Below are 24767 nucleotides of genomic sequence, written 5' to 3' on the forward strand. Positions count from 1 at the left end.
GTATAGACAAACAAACGCTGAATGTTTCATCCAAATCGGAGCACCTCGATACGACCTCTAGAACAAACCGAGCAATATTTACAAAAACTGCCTCTTAAACACGCAAATAACATTCCAAAAGGGTGTAACTCCAAAACATCACTGTTTACACGAAATTTGATTTCATATTTGGATTCAGCGGCCAAAATTACTATAAAAAAGCATACCCTGACCTTTGAGACATATGCTTGCTACATCGTGTGATTAGTAGGCCTTGCTTCTGAATTCTGAGAAATTTTGAAAATTGGCACTTTTTTCCTCACTAAAACTCAAATATCTCGGCTCTAGAGTGTCGAAATTGGATTTTCTCAGAGAAAAAAATGTTTGCCATGAAATTTCCTACAAGCTGCATGCATTGGTTTTACTGGGAAAAATAAGCTTCCCTAAATTAAATGAACATTTCTGAAAAAAGTTTCGAAAAAATGCGATTTTTTCGACACAAATCCGCCTGGGAGAGTCCAAAAACTTAAATTTTGGTCCAATATTGATATTGCATCTTATTTTATGGACAAAATCATCGTTTGAAGATAATACACACCTGATCGAAACAGTTTTTGTATTGATTAGAAGCGATTTTAAAAAGTTTGTTCAAAAAAGTGACTTTTTTCAATAAATCGACTAGGGGGTGCGAGAAAGTATTTTATTATTTTTTCTTGTCTAAGAAAACATTGTTCCTAGCATCATAACCTATCATTTAAGAAGTGAGCACCTGAAATTCCTCGACATGACCTCAAAATGGGACAGGCTAATGTTACGGTATAATGAATGTTACGTTGTAACATTGCTACACTCTAATATTTGTTACACGGTGCATTATTCCTATGGTTCTCATTAGCCTGGTTAGCCTGGCTTAAGCCATGGTTCATGGTTCACTGAACCAAGATTGAACCACAAATTGAGGCTTAAGCCGAACCAAGTTTATAGGTAAACCTAGCCTAACCGGTTCATTTGGGAACTCTGTTGGATAGCATTACCCTTTGAATGAGAGGAAGGCACCAACCACCTAAGGGTGGATTAAGTAACGTTTTTACTATTTACCTTGTGTTGTGTTGTGTTCACGTCATTTATGGCCTTCCCTCAGTGAGAAAGACAAAACAGCCACAAACTGTGATGACATTTCTCCAAGGTTTTCTTGTGTCAAGTAAAAGGGCCTTACTTCCGCAGACTTCCTCATAAAGCACATCAAATTAAAGTTCAGGCTCTTGTGAAACTTTTTTGCATTGTTACATCATGGTGAAATCATTTTTCTTTTCAGAATTTCTTGTCATTTTTTTGTCAAACCTTCCACAAGAATTTACTTTTCTTCTTCGAAATACAACTCGGTACAAACGCCTTTCCAGTTGGATGAAATTGGAAAAAGTAAGATGAAAAACTTTGCGGAAAAAAAAACGCTGAAGGTGAATTGTTGCTTTTCTGTGTCTCACCGTGCTCCTGACACGACTCCCGTCGTTGCCTCATGCTGATTCGTTGAAAACAACCCACAGTCAACAATCCCCCCATCACCACCCCGCGTACACTTTTGCAAGAGAGGGACAAATATCAGATCGATCTGGCCCAGCTGGTTCCGAAGGTGAACAGAAGGAAAAATAATTGGGAGTCCCAGACCCACCCACTGCCAGTTCCGATTTGTTTGTGATGGCGGCGAGTTTTCAGCTTAATTGAGTTTAGGGGACAGCAAAGTAAACAGCTCGTCGGACCGGAAATTAAAATGAATTTTCTAAGTTTTACGCGCTGGGCGGTGGTGGCAAACAAAGCTGACCTTATACTGAAGGTAAGAATGAAGCAATTACTGGGGGGAGAATAATGTCGAAAAGGCCTGGGTGTAAAATAAATATTGCATTATTTTATTGCTAGTACCAGCCACTAGTGTCTTTCCTTCTAACTACAAGGACTTCGCCGCCCTGGGCTCCTAAGTGTATGAAAGTATGGCACGGAGCGACGGCGCCGGATACCCATATTCACACTTAGAATTTTTAGAGTGCCCGCTGTGGGATTCGAACCAGCAACCTCTGGATTGTGAGTCCAGTGCGCGGTCCGATTGATCCACACGGGCGGGCAATGTTTAATGAACGAATGAAAAAAATCTTAGATGGTATGCATGTGGATTCGGAAGGTGCAAGCAAACTATGTACACTAATCTCTCATTTGGGTAGGCTTGGTAGATAAATGTTCAAAATACCTTGAGAAGCACTTTTCAACATACTTTGAAATTTCCTTAATTTGGTTGTCAAAAAATTGCTAAAATGAAGCAAAATGGGGTTATTTTCTCAATGGAAATGATTTGAAATATGAAAAGTGGCTGGCAGTATTTTTGAGAAATTTTGTTAATTTTATGGAAACAGATTTGATTCATAATAATTTAGGTTCTATGTGTTGATGAAGCAGGATTCAAATCTATCTTCAGATTTCTAGCCATTTTCCAGTACCGTAAACCGTACCGTGACTTTGATAGCCGGGATGACTTTGATAGGTTTTAGATTTTTCCACATAATGAAGAATACACATTCAATTTGATGTTTGATGTTGATGTTCTCAAAGTGTCTTGTTTTTCTTAATAAAAACGAGTTCAAATCGAAAAATGGAATGCATTTTCGAATTCTTTATACAATTTTCCACCAGGAGAAGATAATAGGGTAATTCTCCGCCAACTCACACAGCAGTTGCCCCGACCCCTCTTCGATTTGCGTGAAACTTTGTCCTAAGGGGTAACTTTTGTCCTTGATCACGAATCCGAGGTCCGTTTTTCGATATCTCGTGACGGAGGGGCGGTACGACCCCTTCCATTTTTGAACATGTGAAAAAAGAGGTGTTCAATAATTTGCAGCCTGAAACGGTGATGAGATAGAAATTTGGTGTCAAAGGGACTTTTGTGTAAAATTAGACGCCCGATTTGATGGCGTACTCAGAATTTCGAAAAAACGTATTTTTCATCGAAAAAAACACTAAAAAAGTTTTAAAAATTCTCCCATTTTCCGTTACTCGACTGTAAAAATTTTTGGAACATGTCATTTTATGGGAAATTTAATGTTCTTTTCGAATCTACATTGTCCCAGAAGGGTAATTTTTTCATTTAGAACAAAATTTTTCATTTTAAAATTTCGTGTTTTTTCTAACTTTGCAGGGTTATTTTTTAGAGTGTAATAATGTTCTACAAAGTTGTAGAGCAGACAATTACAAAAAATTTGATATATAGACATAAGGGGTTTGCTTATAAACATCACGAGTTATCGCGATTTTACGAAAAAAAGTTTTGAAAAAGTTGGTCGTCATCGATCATGGCCATTCATGGTCACCCGCGACAGACACGGACGACGAAACATAGAGAAACGCAAAAAGTAACTTTTTCAAAACTTTTTTTCGTAAAATCGCGATAACTCGTGATGGTTATAAGCAAATCCCTTATGTTTATAAATCAAAATTTTTGTAATTGTCTGCTCTACAACTTTGTAGAACATTGTTACACTCTAAAAAACAACCCTGCAAAGTTAGAAAAAACACGAAATTTTAAAAAGAAAAATTTTGTTCTAAATGAAAAAATGACCCTTCTGGGACAATGTAGATTCGAAAAGAACATTAAATTTCCCATAAAATGACATGTTCCAAAAAATTTTACAGTCGAGTAACGGAAAATGGGAGAATTTTAAAACTTTTTTAGTGTTTTTTTTTCGATGAAAAATACATTTATTCGGAATTCTGAGTACGCCATCAAATCGGGCGTCTAATTTTACATAAAAGTCCCTTTGATACCAAATTTCTATCTCATCACCGTTTCAGGCTGCAAATTGTTGAAAAACACCTCTTTTTTCGCATGTTCAAAAATGGAAGGGGTCGTACCGCCCCTCCGTCACGAGATATCAAAAAACGGACCTCGGATTCGTGATCAGGGACAAAAATTACCCCTTAGGACAAGATTTTACGCAAATCGAAGAGGGGTCGGGGCAACTTTTCCCGATTTCGTGTGAGTTGGTAAAGAATTACCCAATATTTATTTGTAAATTAGAGTTTTTACTGTTTTAAACACAATTTGAAAAAATATTCAACTTTATAAAGGCATTTTCAATAAAATGAAAATGTGAAGTGTTAGTTTTTTTATTCTTGCTTCGAATTCAGTTTGAAATGCAATATAAATAAATTATTTCATAAAAAAAAACTAGTTTTAAAGAAATTTAGGCTAAATTCTTTCTTTCACAAAAACATTCTTAAAATTTATGAGTTGCAATCATTGCACCCATTGCAACCAAAGCAGGTATGGAATAATCGCAAAAAAAATCATTTTCGTTGCGAACTTTATTCACCCACGAAAGAGAGAAAAGGCAAATCACGCCAAAGAAAATCGCTCCCGAACTTCTCCAAGAAAATCAATCTGCTGATGATTTTTTGTGAATTTCCTTGTCAGCACCACTTAAAAATATTTATTTCACATTGTTTACACACATTGCCCACCATGTGACAGGTAATTTTTCGACGTGTGACGTTACACTTGCTAGTGTAGTAGTGAAAAAGTTGTTCCGCCGAATAATCAAGATGATGATTTTTTTTAGATTCCTTTTACCGATCTTTCGTGCGCGAAAGAGGAGAGCTAAGCTCCTTTCGGATTTTTTCTCTTGATGAACGTCCAATGATTTTCTTTTGATGATTATCTTTCCATCGCTGGACCTAAGTGATGGTACATTAAATGTAAATATAACATTTAAACACATTAAATCTAATTAAAAAAAGAAAAACTTTTACTGTCAAGGTCACCTCGTAATCAAGGGTCCTGATTTTCGGTTCAATGAACAGAAACCACTCACTCATCGCCTATCCAGTCGTCGCCTATTCCAACCCGCTAGCAATCATGAGCGAATGAGACTCGCAAGCAGCCAGCGAGTGGCCCGAACTATTCACTCAGCGAACAAATACATTGTGAAAATATTAGCTTATTCCGTCGCTCGACGACACTCACACACTACCATGCTCAGCGAAGAGCCATTCTCACAAAATGCCAGCGCGGCCGTCTTTTTGTCTTCACCCCCTCAGTTTGCCATCAATTTGATTTTTTCTTGGTGGAAGTTTCTTTGAATGGTGTCTATAATGTTATGAAATCATATTCAGAATAGTTTCCAGATCGGCCAATGTTCAAAAAATCATAACAAATCGATAATTGAACGTAATGATTTGCATTTACCTTCAAAAATAATGACTTCACACACTGAAACCAATGAAACTCAAGCTTATTAATGTTTTAGAATGATCTGATAACTTTTTTTCTGAAAATATCATTAAATTGAGGTGTTTCACAATTGCGAGAGGCACAATAACAAACCACAATTATGGAACAGGCAATTTGGAGGCAGTGTTCTGCTGCTCGGAATAAAATCGTCTTGAAATGCAGTTTTTTGTTTAAAAAGTACTACTTTTACCACTGAAATAGCAAGAGAATGTCCAAATAAAGGTCCTAAAAAAGTAGGTTCGACAGAAAAGATGCATTTGGCATGCTATTGACAAATTATCACAAAAGTGTTCCGAATTTGTGGGTGTTCCGAATATGTGGGATGACTGTATAACGTAGTGCATCAGAGAAAAATTGTTTATACTATTGTAAATATTCTCATTTTTGGTCTAAATAAGAATATTCTTTGTTTTTAAATATATTTTTTGCGAAACTTATTAGATTTTGAACGCAAATGTATAGGTTTTATGTGGAATTGCCGTAACTTACAGAAAATCAATAGTTTGGATGAATTAGAAACACGTTGCTTAAGATTTTTTTTTTAATTGTTGAAGGGTTGCGGGTTAAAATATTTTTTTTAATGCTTGGCATGATTCAAAGAACTCATCTAATGAAAAACTCTTATCAGCCAACCATAGTTGATAGTTCAAGCTCATGTGAAAAGTTAATGGTTTTGTGATAAATTAAGAGAGCTATGTGCAAAAAAATGGCACCGTATCTCAAGAAATTAATGCATAGAAAATCATATTCCTAAAGAATGCGGTGTGGTAAATATGTGTCATTTATTAATTAAAGAATGACACATTTCTCCAAACAATCTTCCCCACAAACAATGAACACTACTGAACCAGTTCCGTCACACCGTGATGATCCATCATGTTTTGTGTATGATGAAGCTCGTGTGTGATTGTGTGTGCACCAAACCGTAGTGAAAAGAGTGTTGGCAGTAATCATAATCACCGCCATTCTTTCCATTATTAAAGGATACGACGACGACAACGATGCTCGAGCGACAACACAATATATACCCTGCGAGCAAAGAGGCTGGCCGATCCATTGTTGAGCAGGTCCTGGCTGAGGGAAAACGTGAAAAAAGCAAACACCGAAACACCAACGAACGAGGAACTTGTCTATTTGTGTGCGCTCATGTTTCATTTTTCCTCTTTTGTATAATGCCGACAACGATGTGCTGCTGTAGCCCGATTGTTGTAGTGAACGAGTGTAGTACATAAAACAACAGAGCGGTCCGGAAAAAATAGTATAATTTTAGTTTCTTAGGAAAAGTTTTACTAGATTTTGCTTAAAATAAAATTACACAAAATTTAAAATGTAATGTTCAACTCACCGAGCGAATTTCAAATTATATTCGTCACTCAAAAGTCAAATTATCTGCAACGTCTGTATTTTATTTATTGATTTAATTGCCTTTGTCCCATCATTTTTTTTTAAATTTTAATTTACTCAACATTATGATTGCCTTGGATACTTACTGAGTTTACGTTTGTGGGGAAGTCGGGACAAACGGAGCAGGCCATGCTTTTAATGAGCTTTGTTCAGCCGTGAGCAGTGATCAACCAATCACTCGTTTTTGCTCTCGACATATTCCGAACGACTGCGTGACTTTTTCCAAAATAAACTAACAAAACTTGTGAGCTCATATAATATCAACTGTTCATTAGGGCCACCCTACCGAACATTTATTCTTTCCCGAGCATGATCTGATTTCTAGGACGAAAGGTGCACTTCTAGGGAACCGAAAAGGGTGGTGGGCGGCAAACCTGAAGCTCAACGGGAAGAGGGACATAGTTTTGATAAAGGGCCTGTCAGAAGAGTAGTAGCATTTCTCCGATCGTCCCGCACTACTCGTGCCAAGGACCCTCTCTCGCCCCACCGTTTGAAATGATGATGCTCCACTTAAGATGAAACTTTATTCATGCCAGGGTGCTGCTCCTGTTGGTGACACATAGAGGGCACTCCTCCGCCTCTCGCTTTCTGATGAAGATAAGGATGGGCGGCGAAGAGGCCGAGGCCTCGCTGTCGAAAACTCGTCCTCCAAGAACGATACAATGAGAAATGGGAGCCCTCCTGACTGACTGCCGGCTCGTGCCCGTTGCTCACTCGAGCAATCAGGACGAAAAGCTTTCGAAAGGGGACACTAGGGCTGGAGACCTGGAGGACATTGTTTTCCAGGTTCGTTTTTATCCATGATTTGTTTTCTCTTCAGCCCTAGATGAAATTGAAATTTGATTCTAATTTGCATAAATGAACTGGAACGTGGAAAAATACATATATTTGAGATTTTCCTCTCAGCAACGCATCGTACATTCTTACATATTTGATTTTATTTATTATTTTGTTAAATGTGGAATAGATGCTCGAGAGTAAAATGGACTCGATTTGTCGTGAGAGGTGGATTATTGAACAGGGAGAATAATTGTCACTACCCTAGTAACATTTTATTTTCTAAGAAAGTCATGAAAGCCAGAACTACCATAAAACCTGTTTGTTTAAGGCTCTGAAAGGTTTGTTTCCCGGTCGGCTATTTGACGGCCATTTTTGTTTGAGAAAAACATGAAAATCTTGATTCAGAATGCATCAATCAAAAAAGTAATGATTGCATGTCATAAGACAAAAGTTCGAATAAACGAATGGTCAAAAGTCGACAAAATGTCAGAAGGACAATAGGTCAAACAACATTTTTATCTGAGCACAGTGTTTTTTGTTCAAGAAATGTTATGCAAAAACTCCCAAAAATATTATAGAAACAAAAATGTGTCTACATAAACTTTTTTGATATATGTTCGAAATCATACTTCTCCACTCATTTGTTTATTTTTTTTAAAGAACTGCTCTTGTTATATTAATAGGATTACAAAAAAAACTAACTTAATCCACCTATATGGTTGATGCCTTCCTCACTTTTTACCACGGGTAATATGAGTGGTTTGGACACATATTTCAGCAATTTTTTAAATCCAGAAAAATAAGTTCCCAGATATAACTTAAGTGGTCATAACTCAAGACAGGGTTGCCAGATTTCAATGTTGTGGACTCGTTGGAAAGGTCTCTCGATTGCCTAACCAACGATGGGTCGGTTGATGGATCCGGACATTGTTTGCATACATTTAATTGAGATCCGGCTTCAAAAAAGTACATAAATATCACTTAAGTGGTCATAACTCGAGACAGGGTTGCCAGATCTTCAATGTTGTGGACTCATTGGAAAGGTCTCTCGATTATCTAACCAACGATGGGTCGGATGATGGATCCGGACATCGTTTACTTGCATATAAATGAGATCCGGATATATGTGAAAACACATTTTTATACATAACTTTTGAACTAGTTAACGAAACTTCAAACAATTCAATAGCGATGTATGGGACCCTATACCAAGTCGATTGCAACTGGTTTGGTCAAAATCGGTTCAGCCAGTGCTGAGAAAACTCAGTGAGAATATTGGTCACATACATACATACACACACACATACACACACAGACATTTGTTCAGTTTTCGATTCTGAGTCGATATGTATACATGAAGGTGGGTCTTCGAGCTTTTAATAAAAAGTTCATTTTTAGAGCAGGATTATAGCCTTACCTCAGTGAGGAAGGCAAAATTAACCATTATTTAAATTTATATAAACAATTGTCAAAATATAGCGAGCTTTTAAAAAATAAATAGTTTTTTTAAGAAGAGGAGTAATTCTAGCCATATAATTCTTCCATCATTCTGGAGTTAAATATTCAAACAATTAGCCCCAGATGGCGGAAGTGTTCGGCTATTCATTTCAGCCGAAAAAGGTTCACCTGTTTAGCACCAGCACTAGTCATTAGGCTAATTTCGATTCCGGACACAGTTCCAGTTCCTTCCTGGGCAATCAACACTCACGGCAGACGTCGCCCTCGCGACATGTTGCGCAACGGGAAACCGCTACAACATGGAACATTTGAAACGACTTCCTGTCCGCCCTGCCGTGCCACACACACACACAAACAGTAATAACCCGATGTTTTGACACCTGCCTCATACTGAACAAACATATTATTATCATATAATAGTCATACTAAAAAGTGTATAACCTCGTACGTCTCTCAACAACTGTTGTCAAACTAGTGGGCGCTTACTGTCCCACATAAATTGACTGGAAGATACCACCTCTGGGAAGGTGAAGGTCGGAATGTTTTTCAAGTGCGGTGGGGGAGGGGTAAAATTTAGAGCCGCGTGCCTAAATAAGCTTGTTAGTATGCAGTGCAAAACGGAAAGGGGGGATTTTCCGGCTGTTTTTCGACCGACAATGGTTCCTGTTTTCCACACGCGAGGGGACTTCCTTTGCCCGAGACACTAATGGATTGTGGCGTGTGTGTGTGAGAAGTTGCAGAAGACATTCACGCCAAATTATTACCTAAATTGTCTAATTAGAAGGTACGAGTTAATGCAATACGTCTTCTGACTACACACAAAGAAAACTGAATACTGTGGAAACCTTCTCGTTTGAAACTGTTCAGGTTGAACTCTTCCTAATCTGTACCAGGATATTTTGACAGTCAAACGTAAGAGTTAAACAAAACAGCTGATTACAAGGTTGTCTTAGTATTAAATCAACCCGTTATCAAATCATTGACGTTCTACTGTAAACAAGGTTGCACTAGTGGGCACAAATATGTGGGAAACTCAAACAAGTTGGGTAAGAAGACAAATAGTCGGTGCAAAAACACCGGAAGTGGGAATTGTCCCGCATGGTAAAAAGAGTTAAAGTAAAACAAATCGTGGCAACCGAAAAGTTACGGTTGTTTTGCGTACAAATGGTGTTTGAGCACGGAATTGACACCGGTTGATTTACCTCCAGGCTGCCTTTTTCTTATGAGGTACGCAAGCCGTCATTAGGGAAACGTGCGTTCTCGGCACGGATTGGGGGAAAGTTAGCTAACAAAACTGGAAGGTTGGACTAATTAACAGTGGTTCATCGGTCCCTCCCATCTCGTGCACTATTAATTGCAATAAAATTTGCAAACAATGGTAGGTTTTACATTTTTATTGTTATCAAGTAACTAATAACATTAATTTATTTCTTCAATTTACAGCCACTCCTTGCGAAAACAAAAATCATTACTCGGAATCCTGTAAATGAACTCTTCCGCAATGTTTGAGCCCAAAACAGGATTTTTTTAGGTACTTTTTCTCGACACTCTCCGATTTCAACGAAACTTTGTGGACATGTTATCCTACGCTTACATGAGCCATTTTTGTGTATATGGAGCCAATTTCACTCGATAATGACATTTGAGAAGGGCGTAAGTGTTTTAAATATTATTGTATTTCGTAATTTAAATATTGCTGTATCTCGAAGCCGTTGCATCGTATCAAAAAGTGGTCAAAGACAAACTTGTAGGAAATTTGACGGGCTTTCCGAAAAAAATACACTGAAAAAAAACATTCCACTTTTAGAGTTTTTTGATTTTTAAGTTTTAAAGTCAAATTTTAAGGTGAGCCCGCGATTTTTTTTTTCATTAAATTTTTTTGTGAAAATAGCCTAAGATGTTACAAAAAGACTCACGAAAAATGCAGAATGGAGCAACTCACCCAAAAAAATACAAAAATCATTTACTGAAACTGTTTTTTTCAAAAGTGCTCAAAACTTCAAAATTTTCAAAAACCGAACACGAGAGTCGATTCTCCAGACAATTTTACATTAAAGTCTCCATATCAACCATTGTCGTAAGTCAAATCCTTGAGAAGTTACAGCAGTTTTAAAAATAAAAATGTTGAAAAAATAGGTTTTTTGATGGTTTTCGGCAATTTCTATAGGACAGACTTGATTTTTCAGTCTTGAAATTATTTTTACCGGAAAGCTCGTCCAATTTCCCATAAGTTTGTGTTTGACCACATTTCAATTGGATGTTTGGGCTTACAGATATAAGCTAAGGGAGCGTTCTTTTTTACGTAACGCCAAATTTTGGATTTTTGACCTCCCTCCTCCCCCTCCCCTTCGTAACAAATCGTAACAGTTGAGCACCCCCCTACCCCCTGTAACGCGTAACACAAGGTCTTTTTGCATTTTTTTGAGAATGCTTATATGAAAATTTTGCGTTACGAAACATAATTTTTCATCACACCCCCTTCCCCAATTTTCGTAACATTTCGTAACAGACGCCGACTCTCCCTCCCCCCTCCCCTTACTGCGTTACGTAATAAAAGAACACTCCCTAATTACATTGCTCATAACTGAAAACATAATATTTTTTCAGTGTAGTATAGTAATCTGGATAGTAAATTATCTTAAATCATCAAAAAAAAACTGTTATTTTGAAAAGTGGTCAAAGACAATCTTATCGGAAATTGGACGAGCTTTCCGGTAAAAATAATTTCGAGGCTGAAAAATCAAGTCTGTCATAAAGAAATTGCCAAAAACCATCAAAAAACCTAGTTTTTCAATGTTTTTATTTTTAAACCCGCTGTAATTTCATGAGTATTGGACTTAGGACAATGGTCAATATGGAGACTTTTATGTACAATTATCTGGAGAATTGACTCTCGTGTTTGGTTTTTGAATATTTTGATGTTTTGAGCACTCTTGAAAAAAAGAAAAAACAGTTTCTGTAAACGTTTTTTGCATTTTTTTAGGTGAGTTGTTCCATCCTGCATTTTTCGTGAGTCTTTTTGTGACAACTAAGGCTATTTTCACAAAAATATTGAACGAAAAAAAATCGCGGGTTAACCCTAAAATTTGACTTTTAAACTTTAAAATAAAAAAATCCAATCAAAGTGGAGTGTTTTTTTCTTTCAGTGTATTTTTTTCGGAAAGTCCGTCAAATTTCCTACAAAATATTTAAAACACTTACACCCTTCTCAAGTGTTGATATCGAGTGAAACTGGCTCCAAATACACAAAAATGGCTTATATAAGCGTAAGATAACATGTCTACAACGTTTCATTGAAATCGGAGAGGGTCGGGTACAACCGATTCCCTATTTGACATGGAATTGCTCTATGGGTAATTCTCCGCGAACTTATACAGCAGTTGCCCCGACCCCTCTTCAATTTGCGTGAAACTTTGTCCTAAGGGGTAACTCCCTATAATTACATTTAAAATGGCGAAAATTGCTGAGTTTTAAATACTTTTTAGTGTTTTTTTTCGATAAAAAATACGTTTTTTCCGGAATTCTGAGTACTCCATCAAATCGGGCGTCCAATTTTACATAAAAATCCCTTTGACACCAAATGTCTATCTCATCACCTTTTCAGGCTGCGTCTTTTTTCGCATGTTCAAAAATGAAGGGGTCGTACCGCCCCTTCTTCGCGAGATATCAATAAACGGACCTCGGATTCGTGATCAGGGACAAAAGCTACCCCTTAGGACAAAGAGGCAACCAGTGTTCCCACGAGCCTAAGCCATCGGCTAGGCTAGGTTCATTTTTTTGGTTCAGGTTCACACCACACGTCGGCAAGCACCGTCGGCTCAGGCTAACTGAGTGCCGTGAGCCATGGTTCATTTGGTTCAAACCAGGCGAGGCTAGCCAAAATGAACCATTGGCTTGAACCTGGCTTGAACCTGATCAAAGAATGTTAGGCTAAACGGCAAGCTTTGTTACACCGTAGTATGCTCAAACCGTAACATTCGCTACACCGTAGTATGATTACACCGTAACATTGTTACACCACAACATTCGTTACACCGTAACATTGTTACACCGCAACATTCATTACACCGTAACATTGTTACACCGTAACATTGTTACACCGTAACATTGTTACACCGTAACATTGTTACACCGTAACATTGTTACACCGTAACATTGTTACACCGTAACATTGTTACACCGTAACATTGTTACACCGTAACATTGTTACACCGTAACATTGTTACACCGTAACATTGTTACACCGTAACATTGTTACACCGTAACATTGTTACACCGTAACATTGTTACACCGTAACATTGTTACACCGTAACATTGTTACACCGTAACATTGTTACACCGTAACATTGTTACACCGTAACATTGTTACACCGTAACATTGTTACACCGTAACATTGTTACACCGTAACATTGTTACACCGTAACATTGTTACACCGTAACATTGTTACACCGTAACTACGATGCAACGAATGTTGCGGTGTAACCATGTTGCGGTGTAACCAAACTACGGTGTAACGAATGGTACGGTGTAACGAATGGTGCGGTGTAACAATGTTACGTAGTAACACTGCTACGGTATAACAATGTTACGGTGTAACCAAACTACGGTATAACGAATGTTACGGTGTAATAACGTTACGGTGTAACAATGTTACGGTGTAACAATGTTACGGTGTAGCAATGTTACGGTGTAACAATGTTACGGTGTAACAATGTTACAGTGTTACAGTGTAACAATGTTATGGTGTAACAATGTTACGGTGTAATAATGTTACTGTGTAAAAATGTTACGGTGTAACAATGTTACGGTGTAACGAATGTTGTGGTGTAACAATGTTACGGTGTAATCATATTACGGTGTAACGGATGTTACGGTATAATGAATGTTACATTGCAACATTGCTACACTCTAATATTTGTTACACAGTGCATTATTCCTATGGTTCTCATTAGCCTGGTTAGCCTGGCTTAAGCCATGATTCATGGTTCACTGAACCAGGAACCACAAATTGAGGCTTAAGCCGAACCAAGTTTATAGGTGAACCTAGCCTAACCGGTTCATTTGGGAACTCTGGAGGCAACTTTTACCGATTTTGTGTAAGTTGGTAGAGAATTACCCTTTTCAGATGTTAGGCTGTTTTTTTTCGGTCCTCCAACCAGTTTGTCTTCCTCACTTAGGTTTGGCTATAATCCTGGTCTAAAAATAAACTTTTTATTAAACAAAAACGTCGTAAATCCACCCTCATGTATACCCATCGACTCAGAATCGAAAACTGAACAAATGTCTGTGCGTATGTATTTTTTTTTGTATGTGTATGAATGTGTGAGCGGATATTTGTGGAAGTCAAAATTCTTGCCATGTTATCTCTGGAAGTGCGTGGCCGAATGGTTACGCTGTCCGCATTGTAAGCGGATGATTCTGGGTTCGATTCCCATCTGCTGCAACCTTCCATCGGATGAGGAAGTAAAATGTCGGTCCCGGCCTTGGTTTTGTTAGGCCGTTAAGTCATTCCAGATGTAGGAGTCGTCTCCATGCCATAAGTACAAACAACACACCAAACCAAGCCTACTTCGGTGGAATCGCTGGCGACGGTTGGACCCGCAATCCAAAGGTCGTCAGTTTAAACACTGGGGTGGAAGGTTCCTTGGAGTAGAAAGAGGTTTGGGTGCTCTCCCCATTCAAGCCTTCGGACTCCTAGGTTCGAGCAGAAACTTGCAATAGAGACCACTAAAGACCCGGGGGTTGTTAATGTGGATGGTTTGATTTTTTTGATTTTTTTTGTTATCTCAGCACCAAGTGCCATGGTTGTCGGCTCATAGATCAGAAATCACCCACTCATCGCCAAACGTATCTTTGCAGACTGGAGCGTGCGACCATTCACGAGTGAACACGACTCGCTAGCTGCCAGCGCCATGGCCAATCACTTCACATAGTGAAACAAATACTTGGTGAATTTTTTGCCTACTCCGTCCGTCGATCCGAGTCACAAACAAATATGTTCAGAGAGGAGAAAATCTAAAAAATACCAGCGAGGCGCTCACTTGGCCTGCACTACCATAGAATGCTGTCAGTTTGTATTTGATGTTGTTTTATCAACAAAATTGAAAAACATTCTTGATAACATGAGTTGTTATTAAGCAGTTTCAAAACCAAGCCGGTCACCGACTATTTCGAGTCAGCTTTGAGCGATAGAAAGCAATCGGTTTCTCTGAGCCATTCACTTTACTACACGATTAGAGTGAGAGGGAGAGCGAAGAAAAAGTATTCAATAGCGATTGGTGTGGAAGTGACAAATGGTAGGAAACGGTCAGAGCAGTTTTTCGTCACGTTCGATTTGTGATCAATGAGTCTTTTTGAAGCAATCAGGACCCTTGCTTGAAAACAGGTTATTCTGGTTTATTGCACACCCAAAATTTAAGATCGAGTGGGTGGTCCTTCCGAATTGAATTGAAATTGAGAAGAAAGTACACTGTTTTAAATCAGATTGTAGTTTATATTCGCACCAGTTGACGATATTTATTCTACATTATTAAATAGAAGATAACATTCAAATAATAGTTTTGTTTCTCATGGCGAACTTAAATTATGTTGGTTCTAATCCAAGTCCAAAGAGCAAATTTAGCTCATACATAATTTGAGCAAAAATTCACTACCATATACTAGCATTATCATCCCATATCGATCCTGGTTAACCAGGGGCAATTTAGACCAACGCACAGATGCGTGAAATAAATTCGGGAAGCCAATTGTTCCAGCTATTGTCGCGTTAGGCAAACACCACCAAAATCGTTCCCTATTGAAGCTCTCCATCTAACTAGACTAACATTTGATGAATGCGAATGTTGGTAGAACGAGTTAAAACTGAAGCTAAGAAAAGTTTATTTTTTAATTTTCTAGAGTGCGCAATTACAAACAATTCGAATATTCGACCATTTGAAAACCTCCTCCAGCCACATAATCGTTTGACACCACGGGAACAGCGCAGATATACGCACATGGACTCTCCAAAAAGTCATGTGGATCCCCCTCTCTCGCTGGATGATTTATGGCTCCGACACAGAATCTGGCAGACTTCACCACAACGCGTTTCTGATGCCAAAATCCCATTTCAAATCGCTTTGCGCGCTAGACAGGAGGGTCATTATCCAGCAGGATAAGTGTCCTCTCTCCCCTTCCCCCTGCGCCTCTCCTTTTCAAATAATTTCCACAGTTTAGCTAGTCCACGTGTGAAAATCCTCCAACGCGCATTGGTGGGCTTTTTCATTCACTAAATGCAAATTTCAAATTGATCCACTCGTCCTCTGGCCTCTAGCCCAGCACCAAAACCCGGAACTTTCGACCCCAAATCTGCCGCGTGGTTCAGGGGGAGGAGGTGTGAAAACATTCGAGTCTAGCTTCGGGCGCACAAATAATAGATAACTTGCTGACACGTCATGAGTCGTGTTCAAACTTTTCTTTTATCCTTAGCCCCGGAACGGGATGGCCTATCTGCTCTATCGATCCACCAAAAAAAAAAAAAAGACAGTAGTGGATCAGGAGTGGCACAGCTGGATTTTCAAGTGGGGCAAAGGCAAAAGTTCGTTTCGGGATTGTCGTGATGTAATCGACAAATCGTTATGGGAAAAGTTGTGAGGATCGTCGGATTCCGAAAACACCATTAACTTGCAATCCGGTCGCAATCATAAGCGAAGTGAAAAATTAAAAGTTTTTGAATTAGAAAATCATTAGGGTGAGAAAATAATGGTAAATCGTATATTTTTTCCAATAAATGACTATGGGCAAATAGAGTTTTCCATCTGGCACTTTGTCATTCAGTTACAGCTCAGAAATCTTGTGAAAAATAGCTTAGTAGGAAGCGGGCATCAACATTTTAGCAAAATACGTTGTTTGAATAGTGAAAATCGATGATTAGGCTGGAAATAGGACCAAAAAACTACTTTTCATTTCCGGGGCGTGCTGGATTCCCAATCCAGTGGAGTTCATTCTCGTACCGGGATGATGAAGTTTTTAAAAAGTTCAAGCAAACTTTTGAGTGCTGAAAAGTATAGCTTAACAGCATTATTTCAAAACAGTGTCGAAAGTTTTAATCTTCAACACCAAACTTTGCGTCACCTAAACATTTTGTTTCAAACAGAGATATTCCCTGTTGCTAAAGTTTATTTTTATTTTTATTTTTTTTAAATTGTTTAAAGGTTAAAAGCATAGACGCCAACGAAAGCGGTGAAATTCTTGTGATTCCCTGATTGATGTTCACATAATTGATTTCTTTTTAAAATTTCAAAAAATATGTGCAACATTGTGTGTGCTTCCAATCCAATACCCGCCGAACAAAATTATTTAAACAAAAACTTTCAAAATAGTTAGGAAGCCATCAGCCACGTGGGATGACGAGGTTAGTTTTTTTCTGATTTGAGTTGGGTGATTCTCCGCCAACTCACACAGCAGTTGCCTCGACCCCTCTTCGATTTGCGTGAAACTTTGTCCTAAGGGGTAACTTTTGTCCCTGATCACGAATCCGAGGTCCGTTTTTTGATATCTCGTGACGGAGGGGCGGTACGACCCCTTCCATTTTTTAACATGCGAAAAAAGAGGTGTTTTTCAATAATTTGCAGCCTGAAACGGTGATGAGATAGAAATTTGGTGTCAAAGGGACTTTTATGTAAAATTAGACGCCCGAAAATAATTTCGTACTCGTGCTGAGAATTCTGAAAAAACCTATTTTTCATCGAAAAAACCCGATTTAATCCCACCTGGGGTGAGATAGAGCCTTTCTTACTAAAGAATATAACAATGATAGAACTTCTTTCAATTCATAACATCGACTTTGTTTATTTATAACGTCAGCACAAAAAAATATGACGAAAGCAAAGTATTATAAATGATATGTTTTCCAAAAGAAATAAAAAACGCAATTTTCACCAAAAGAATATGTTTAACCATACATATAAAGAATGCGACATTTTCAGAAAACGTTATTTGAGTTGTCTCCTACAAAACCCTTCAAACAGGATCAAGTTTCATTGAAAAGACTGAGAAATTGCAAAGTCCATTAAAAATCAATTTTGACCTAATTTCACCCCTACTGCAGGTTTAATTTTTGATGATTTGGCAATAAATAGCCACTCCAGCCACAATAAATTTAATTATCGCAGCGAACATAAAATATTTACTTCTAACTCAGACCGGACCCTGATATACCATTACACCGGTCATTGTATGCTAGCGATGCATAAAATGAACAGCGACCCAGAAACGTAGCAACATCTAGAAAGAGGAAAGAATCATCAAAACGGAACAAGTTATAGAGCAATGCAATGTTTCTCTTGGGCCCTGCTGAGGGCGCCAAATTGCACCCTGTTCAATTAACTTATGAAATCACGAAAAAATGGAATCTACTTTTAAGCGGTTTAAGGAGCAAACGGGAAACAAATTGATTGTAGCAGGATGAATGTAATATGTCACAAAAGTTTTAGCATAAACATTGGACAGATATGCAAAACGGACAGGACAAAAAAAAAACGAGAAGCTACGATATCTTTCATGTTAAACGAAACATCGGTAGACAAGCTACTACAAACGAGTATAAGTCGAACAAAACATATATGCGCCAGCATTCTTGCGCCAGTATTCGAAGCTCAACTTGACAACTTGTCGACTTGGCGACGAAGCGTCAAAAATCGATGCAGTGTGATTTTTTGGCGATTTTTCCGATTAAAATTCATGCTGAATCGACATATTTACGAAGATGAAAATGACGTCCTGGCTTAAAGTAAAACCTATACCTTTCTTTAGTAAGAAAGGCAAAAAGTAAATCGTTCTAAAAATTGATCCGGATTGCCGATAGATGTCAAATTTGTTTCAGATGCTCACTCATGGTCTGTACTATGAATGTAGAAATAAATTTCGAATAAAATTAGAAACGAAAAATGTTGGCGAAGGTCACCAGGTGGGCTTTTACCTTTTTTTAGGGATTTTTTTGTTTATGGTAGGTTAATCAAACGGCTCTAACTCGAAAACCAAATTATGAATCGGGATGAAAATTTGGGAGGTTGTAGAGCTCGAAAAATACATTTTTTGAGATAAATAAAAGACATGAAAATGACAAATTTTGACCATATTTTCATTTGAAAACTGTGTATTTTCTGGAAAAGTCTGGCCACATCCGAAAACAGATGGATATTTCGAAATTTGGGCGGCAACTCGCCCAGGTTCAGCACACTAGCTTTCATCTGCATTTAGAAGAATCAAAATCGGATTTATGGGAGCTGAGAACGGCGCGACACAAAATTTTGCAAAATTTTACCACATACGAACATCACTCGACCTCCACGGAATTTATTTTCTCAAAATTCGAGGGTTTGAGATAGACGAGTTCTGTCAAGGTGAATCTATAGAGCGTCGAAAATCGATGCAGTGTGATTTTTTGGCGATTTTTCCGATTAAAATTCATGCTGAATCGACATATTTACGAAGATGAAAATGACGTCCTGGCTTAAAGTAAAACCTATACCTTTCTTTAGTAAGAAAGGCAAAACACTGAAAAGGTTTTAAAAACTCTCCAATTTTCCGTTACTTGACTGTACATTTTTTGAAAAATGTCTTTTTATGGGAAATTATATGTTTTTTTCGAATCTTCATTGACCCAGAGGGTCAGTTTTTCATTTAGAACACAATTTTTCATTTTAAAATTTCGTGTTTTTTTCTAACTTTGCAGGGTTTTTTAGAGTATATCAATGTTCTACAAAGTTATAGAGCAGACAATTACAAAAATATAATGATAAATAAACATAAAGGGTTTGCAAATAAACATCACGAGTTATCGCCATTTTACGAAAAAAAGTTTTGAAAAAGTTGGTCGTCGTTGATCATGGCCACTCATGGTCACCCGCGACAGACACGAATGACGAAACATAGAGAAATGCAAAAAATAACTTTTCCAATTTTTTTTTTCATAAAATCGCGATAACTCTTGATGTTTTTATTCCTTATGTTGAGATATCAAAATTTTTATAATTGTCTGCTCGACAACTTTGTAGAATATTGTTACACTCTAAAAACTAACCCTGCAAAGTTAGAAAAAACACGAAATTTTAAATTAAAAAAAAAACTGTTCTGAAAGAAAAAATGACCCTTCTGTGTCAATGTAGATTCGAAAAGTACATTAAATTTCCCTTAAAATGACATGTTCCAAATCCAAATTTAAGACGATTTAAGATCAAAAATTTTACTATGCGCAAAGCGGACTGTCAAACTTTGTGAGCGTTTTTCTCTAAACACCGAGTTGATTTATGGGTGCCACGATATCTCGAGATGGGATGGACCAAACTGGCTGAAATTTGAGGTGAAGATTCTCAAGACATCCGTGTGCATGAAATAGCCCGATTTTTATATTCTGCTTTTTTTAATACAAAAATGAAATACTGTCGATATTTTATAAGAAAAACATTAAAGTATTTTTATCTGTTTTTAAAATAAACTTTTTGAAAATCGACCTTCGTCATGCACACGGGAATAGTTTGACGATTCTTCACCAAAGTTTTGAGCCGATTTGGTCAGAGCAGTGTTGAGATATTGTGGTACCCGTTTTTTGAAACTGCTAACTTCAAATAGCTATATCTCGGCAACGGTACAACCAAATGGCTTCAAATTTGTTATAGAAGTTGAAAATGTTTATTTTAATGCCCCTAAAACAAATTTAAAACATATGTTCAAATGTGTGCTCAATCAACCTCTAACATTTTTGCCGATTTACATGTATGTAAACCCTTAATTTCGAGTGCCTCAACTAGAATTTTCAAGCATTATAGCCCAAAAAGCTAGCCTTCAATATTGAGCTCATTTTTTTGGGTTTCACCATTGTTTCCTCTTGAATAAACAAAAACCGAGAGCACGCAATGTAAACAATAACAAACTCGTATTTGATTGGTCGACTATTCTGTGCATTGTCCTCAGGTTTGGCAGTCCCGAGTTATAATTACAAATGTTTTTGGTAGTCGAGCATCTACGTGTGTCTAACGCGTTCTGATCCTGAAATCCCTTTGGCCAGTTGTCGCACTTACAGCAGTTCTTATAGTGTGTCAATATGGCACGACAAGATTTGATAAGAAGAGTAACGAAGCGTGCATGACATAGGGGGAGGAAGGAGAGGTTAATTAACTTTATAGTAGACGCCTTTTTTGCTGTGTTGTTTTTGATGGTTTATAGAGCAATTCCAGCTCAAATCAGGAATTTTTCTGGTACTTTTGTACCCGACCCTCTCCGATTTCAATGAAAGTTTTTAGACATGTTATCCTAGGCCTATATAAGCCATTTTTGTGTATATGGAGCCAATAGTACTCGAAAATAACATTTGAGAAGGGCGAAAGGTATTTCAATATTTTTGTATTTTGCAATTTAAAAATTACTGTGTCTCGAAGCCATTGCGTCGTATCAAAAAGTGGTCCAAGACAAACTTGTAGGAAATTGGATGGGCTTTCTGAAAAAAATACACTGAAACAAAAATACACGCCACTTCTATGAGATTTTTTGATTTTTAAGTCTAAAACTTAAATTTAAAGGTGTTGTCACGATTTTTTTTCGTTCAAAATTTTTGAGGAAATAGCCTAAGATGTTACCAAAAGACTGACGAAAAATGCAGGATGGTATGTCTCTCCTAAAAAAATACAAAAATCATTTACTAAAACTGTTTTTTTGAAAAGTGGTCTAAACGTCAAAATTTTAAAAAACCCATAGTGGGAATCGGTTCCCCAGACAATTATACATAAAAGTCTCCATATTGACCATTGTCCTATGTCCAATCCTTGGGAAGATACAGCGGTTTTAAAAATAAAAATGATGAAAAAATGGGTTTTTTGGTGGTTTTTGGCAATTTCTATATGACAGACTTGGTTTTTCAGTCTCGTAAATATTTTTACCGGAAAGCTCGTCCAATTTCCCATAAGTTTGCCTTTGACAGCATTTCAATTGGATAAAAGGGCTTACAGTTATAAGCTTAATTACATTGTTAATAACTGAAAAGAGAATATTTTTTTCAGTGTGGTAGAAACCTGGATAATAAATTAGCTTACGTAAATATCAAAAAGAGTCAAATCAAAAAGCTGTCAAAGGCAAACTTATGGGAAATTGGACGAGCTTTCCGGTAAAAATATTTACGAGACTGAAAAACCAAGTCTGTCATAAAAAATTGCCAAAAACCACAAAAAAACCCATTTTTTCATCATTTTTATTTTTAAAACCGCTGTATCTTCCCAAGGATTGGACATAGGACAATGGTCAATATGGAGACTTTTATGTATAATTGTCTGGGGAATCGATTCTCACTGTGGGTTTTTTTTTAAATTTTGACGTTTAGACCACTTTTCAAAAAAACAGTTTTAGTAAATGATTTTTGTATTTTTTTAGGAGAGACATACCATCCTGCATTTTTCGTCAGTCTTTTGGTAACATCTTAGGCTATTTCCTCAAAAATTTTGAACGAAAAAAAATCGTGACAACACCTTTAAATTTAAGTTTTAGACTTAAAAATCAAAAAATCTCATAGAAGTGGCGTGTATTTTTGTTTCAGTGTATTTTTTTCAGAAAGCCCATCCTATTTCCTACAAGTTTGTCTTGGACCACTTTTTGATACGACGCAATGGCTACGAGACACAGTAATTTTTAAATTGCAAAATACAAAAATATTGAAATACCTTTCGCCCTTCTCAAATGTTATTTTCGAGTACTATTGGCTCCATATACACAAAAATGGCTTATATAGGCCTAGGATAACATGTCTAAAAACTTTCATTGAAATCGGAGAGGGTCGGGTACAAAAGTACCAGAAAAATTCCTGATTTGAGCTGGAATTGCTCTATAGAAAACGGATCATAAGGGATCCTTTACTTTGCGGATTTGATAAGAAGAGTAATCTAAATCAAGCATAATCAGGTCATCAAAACTGACACTTTCCGCAATCATTTCAGCACATCATTTGACAGGTCATCAATTTCCGGAGCCCATTTCCCAGAAGCGTCAAAGGCCACTTCACTTATTACTGCATAGTGTGTGTGTGTGTGTGTGTGTGCTCCAGACCGCACTAGTTGCTCAGTTCGCCCACATCCCTTAATCCACCGGCCAACAATTGTACAAGTGGTCCTGCTCTACCACGTGCAGCGGCTTATTGTATTATAGTCCTGATGCGTTCCGGGCCGTTTTATCCAATTTGTGATTAGATTCGTTGGCCGTGTCCACAAACACACACACACTAACTAACTATACGTAGAGAGAACCAACCGTGTCTCCAAGTTGTGCAGGTCAATTTGTCGTCCTTTGCCAGAGGACTGATGCACTATCCACTGATTAACTGTCAACAGGTGGATGGAATATTGCTGGAAACAAGAGGGTTGACATCTGCTGGAAGCAAAACTAGCTGATATATCGAGCTGTATATGAAGGGTTTAGTTTGTAATCTGGGGAGGGGAGCCACTAGCTGATGATGTTGGGTTTTGATTTCTCTTTGAGAATTCTGCTAATGCTGGTAAATGATAAAGCTGGTTTACAGTTTGTTTGAACTTAAAATTAGTTTTTTTTTAGAATTCAAAAGTTAGTTATATTTATTGCAACAAAGATTTGTAAAAATAAGCCACTTACCCCCGCTGGAACAGGTCCACGTTGTAGAACTTGTACAGCTCAACGGCGAACTCGATGGTCGCCTGCAGGTCAGCCATGTTGTCTTGTTGAAATATTCCGATATTAAATACCACTTCCCTCACGGACTCGCGGCACTTGCGCTGAGATTTTCACTCTCCCCCTCTCAAAAAGAAAGCGGAGCTATTTATCCTTCAGTTGAGATGCTCATTTTCACGACCCTTCCCACGCAACGGCGGTGGATTCGTTTTTTCTTCCTTTCTTCAACGGATTTCACTGTATTTTTTTCCGGCTGCTGCTGCCTTCCTGGTTCAGCTTTTTCCAATAAGGCTCACGAAATAAATTTACAGCGATTTTCTTTTCATTTATCGCCACCGCCGAAGATGAAATTTTATATCCCGGCTTTCGTCGAAATGTTTGTGGATTTGAGTGTTTATCTTCTATCACTTTTCAGACGATGGGATTTTTTCTCTCCTGTTTGTGGTTTCTGGTTCCCCCTCGTTCACACGCTGTGCATTTCCTCGATATCACCATGATTTTCACGTTTTCGTACGTTTTTTTTCAATTTTCCGAACACGGTCACTCTGCGCTTTCCATATAAATCGCTTTCCTGTTGAAACACCGTCGTAACGAAACAAAAGGGCACAGGTTTAGTGTTTGCTTTACTTTCGAAATGCTTCTTGGATTGGTCGCATGAATTTCTTAGTTTTTTTTTGCTAAGTGGATATGTTTCTTTAAGAGGCAGTATTTGTAAATATTGCTCGGTTTGTTCTAGAGGTCGTATCGAGGTGCTCCGATTTGGATGAAACTTTCCGTGTTTGTTTGTCTATACATGAGATGAACTCATGCCAAATATGAGCCCTCTACGACAAAGGGAAGTGGGGTAAAACGGGCTTTGAAGTTTGAGGTCCAAAAAACCTAAAAAATCTTAAAATTGCTCGCATTTCCGTAAAACTTCATCAATTCCAACTCTCTTTGATGCATTCGAAAGGTCTTTTGAAGCACTTCAAAATGTGCCATAGACATCCAGGATTGGTTCGACTTTTTCTCTTAGCTTTTGCAAATTACTGTCAAAAATTGATTTTTTTAAAACCTTAATATCTTTTTGCAACAGCCTCCAACACCCATACTCCCATAGGTCAAAAGATAGGTAATAACATGGACGGTGTTAACTTTTTGGCCAATCGCAGTTTTTCTCATAGTTTTTCGATTTTTCTGGAACAAACATTTTACAACGTTAGTTTTT

General features: G+C 37.6%; 1 protein-coding gene across 15 annotated transcripts in view; it reads right to left on the minus strand.

Annotated features, from left to right (window-relative positions):
* The window catches only part of LOC6040986, a 106007-nt gene that overhangs the window by 61474 nt on the left and 19766 nt on the right, over window positions 1-24767 (minus strand). For 14 of the 15 annotated variants that reach the window (XM_038262495.1, XM_038262492.1, XM_038262491.1 and 11 more), the window contains one exon: window positions 23525-24131. In XM_038262495.1, coding sequence (XP_038118423.1) covers window positions 23525-23601 — 77 coding nt within the window. In that variant the 5' untranslated portion in view covers window positions 23602-24131. Of the gene's footprint in view, window positions 1-23524; window positions 24238-24767 lie in introns of all 15 variants that reach the window. The other variant, XM_038262485.1, reaches the window with a different exon arrangement.

This window comes from Culex quinquefasciatus, chromosome 3 (genome assembly GCF_015732765.1).
Source record: "Culex quinquefasciatus strain JHB chromosome 3, VPISU_Cqui_1.0_pri_paternal, whole genome shotgun sequence".
NCBI classification, from domain to species: Eukaryota; Metazoa; Arthropoda; class Insecta; order Diptera; family Culicidae; genus Culex; species Culex quinquefasciatus.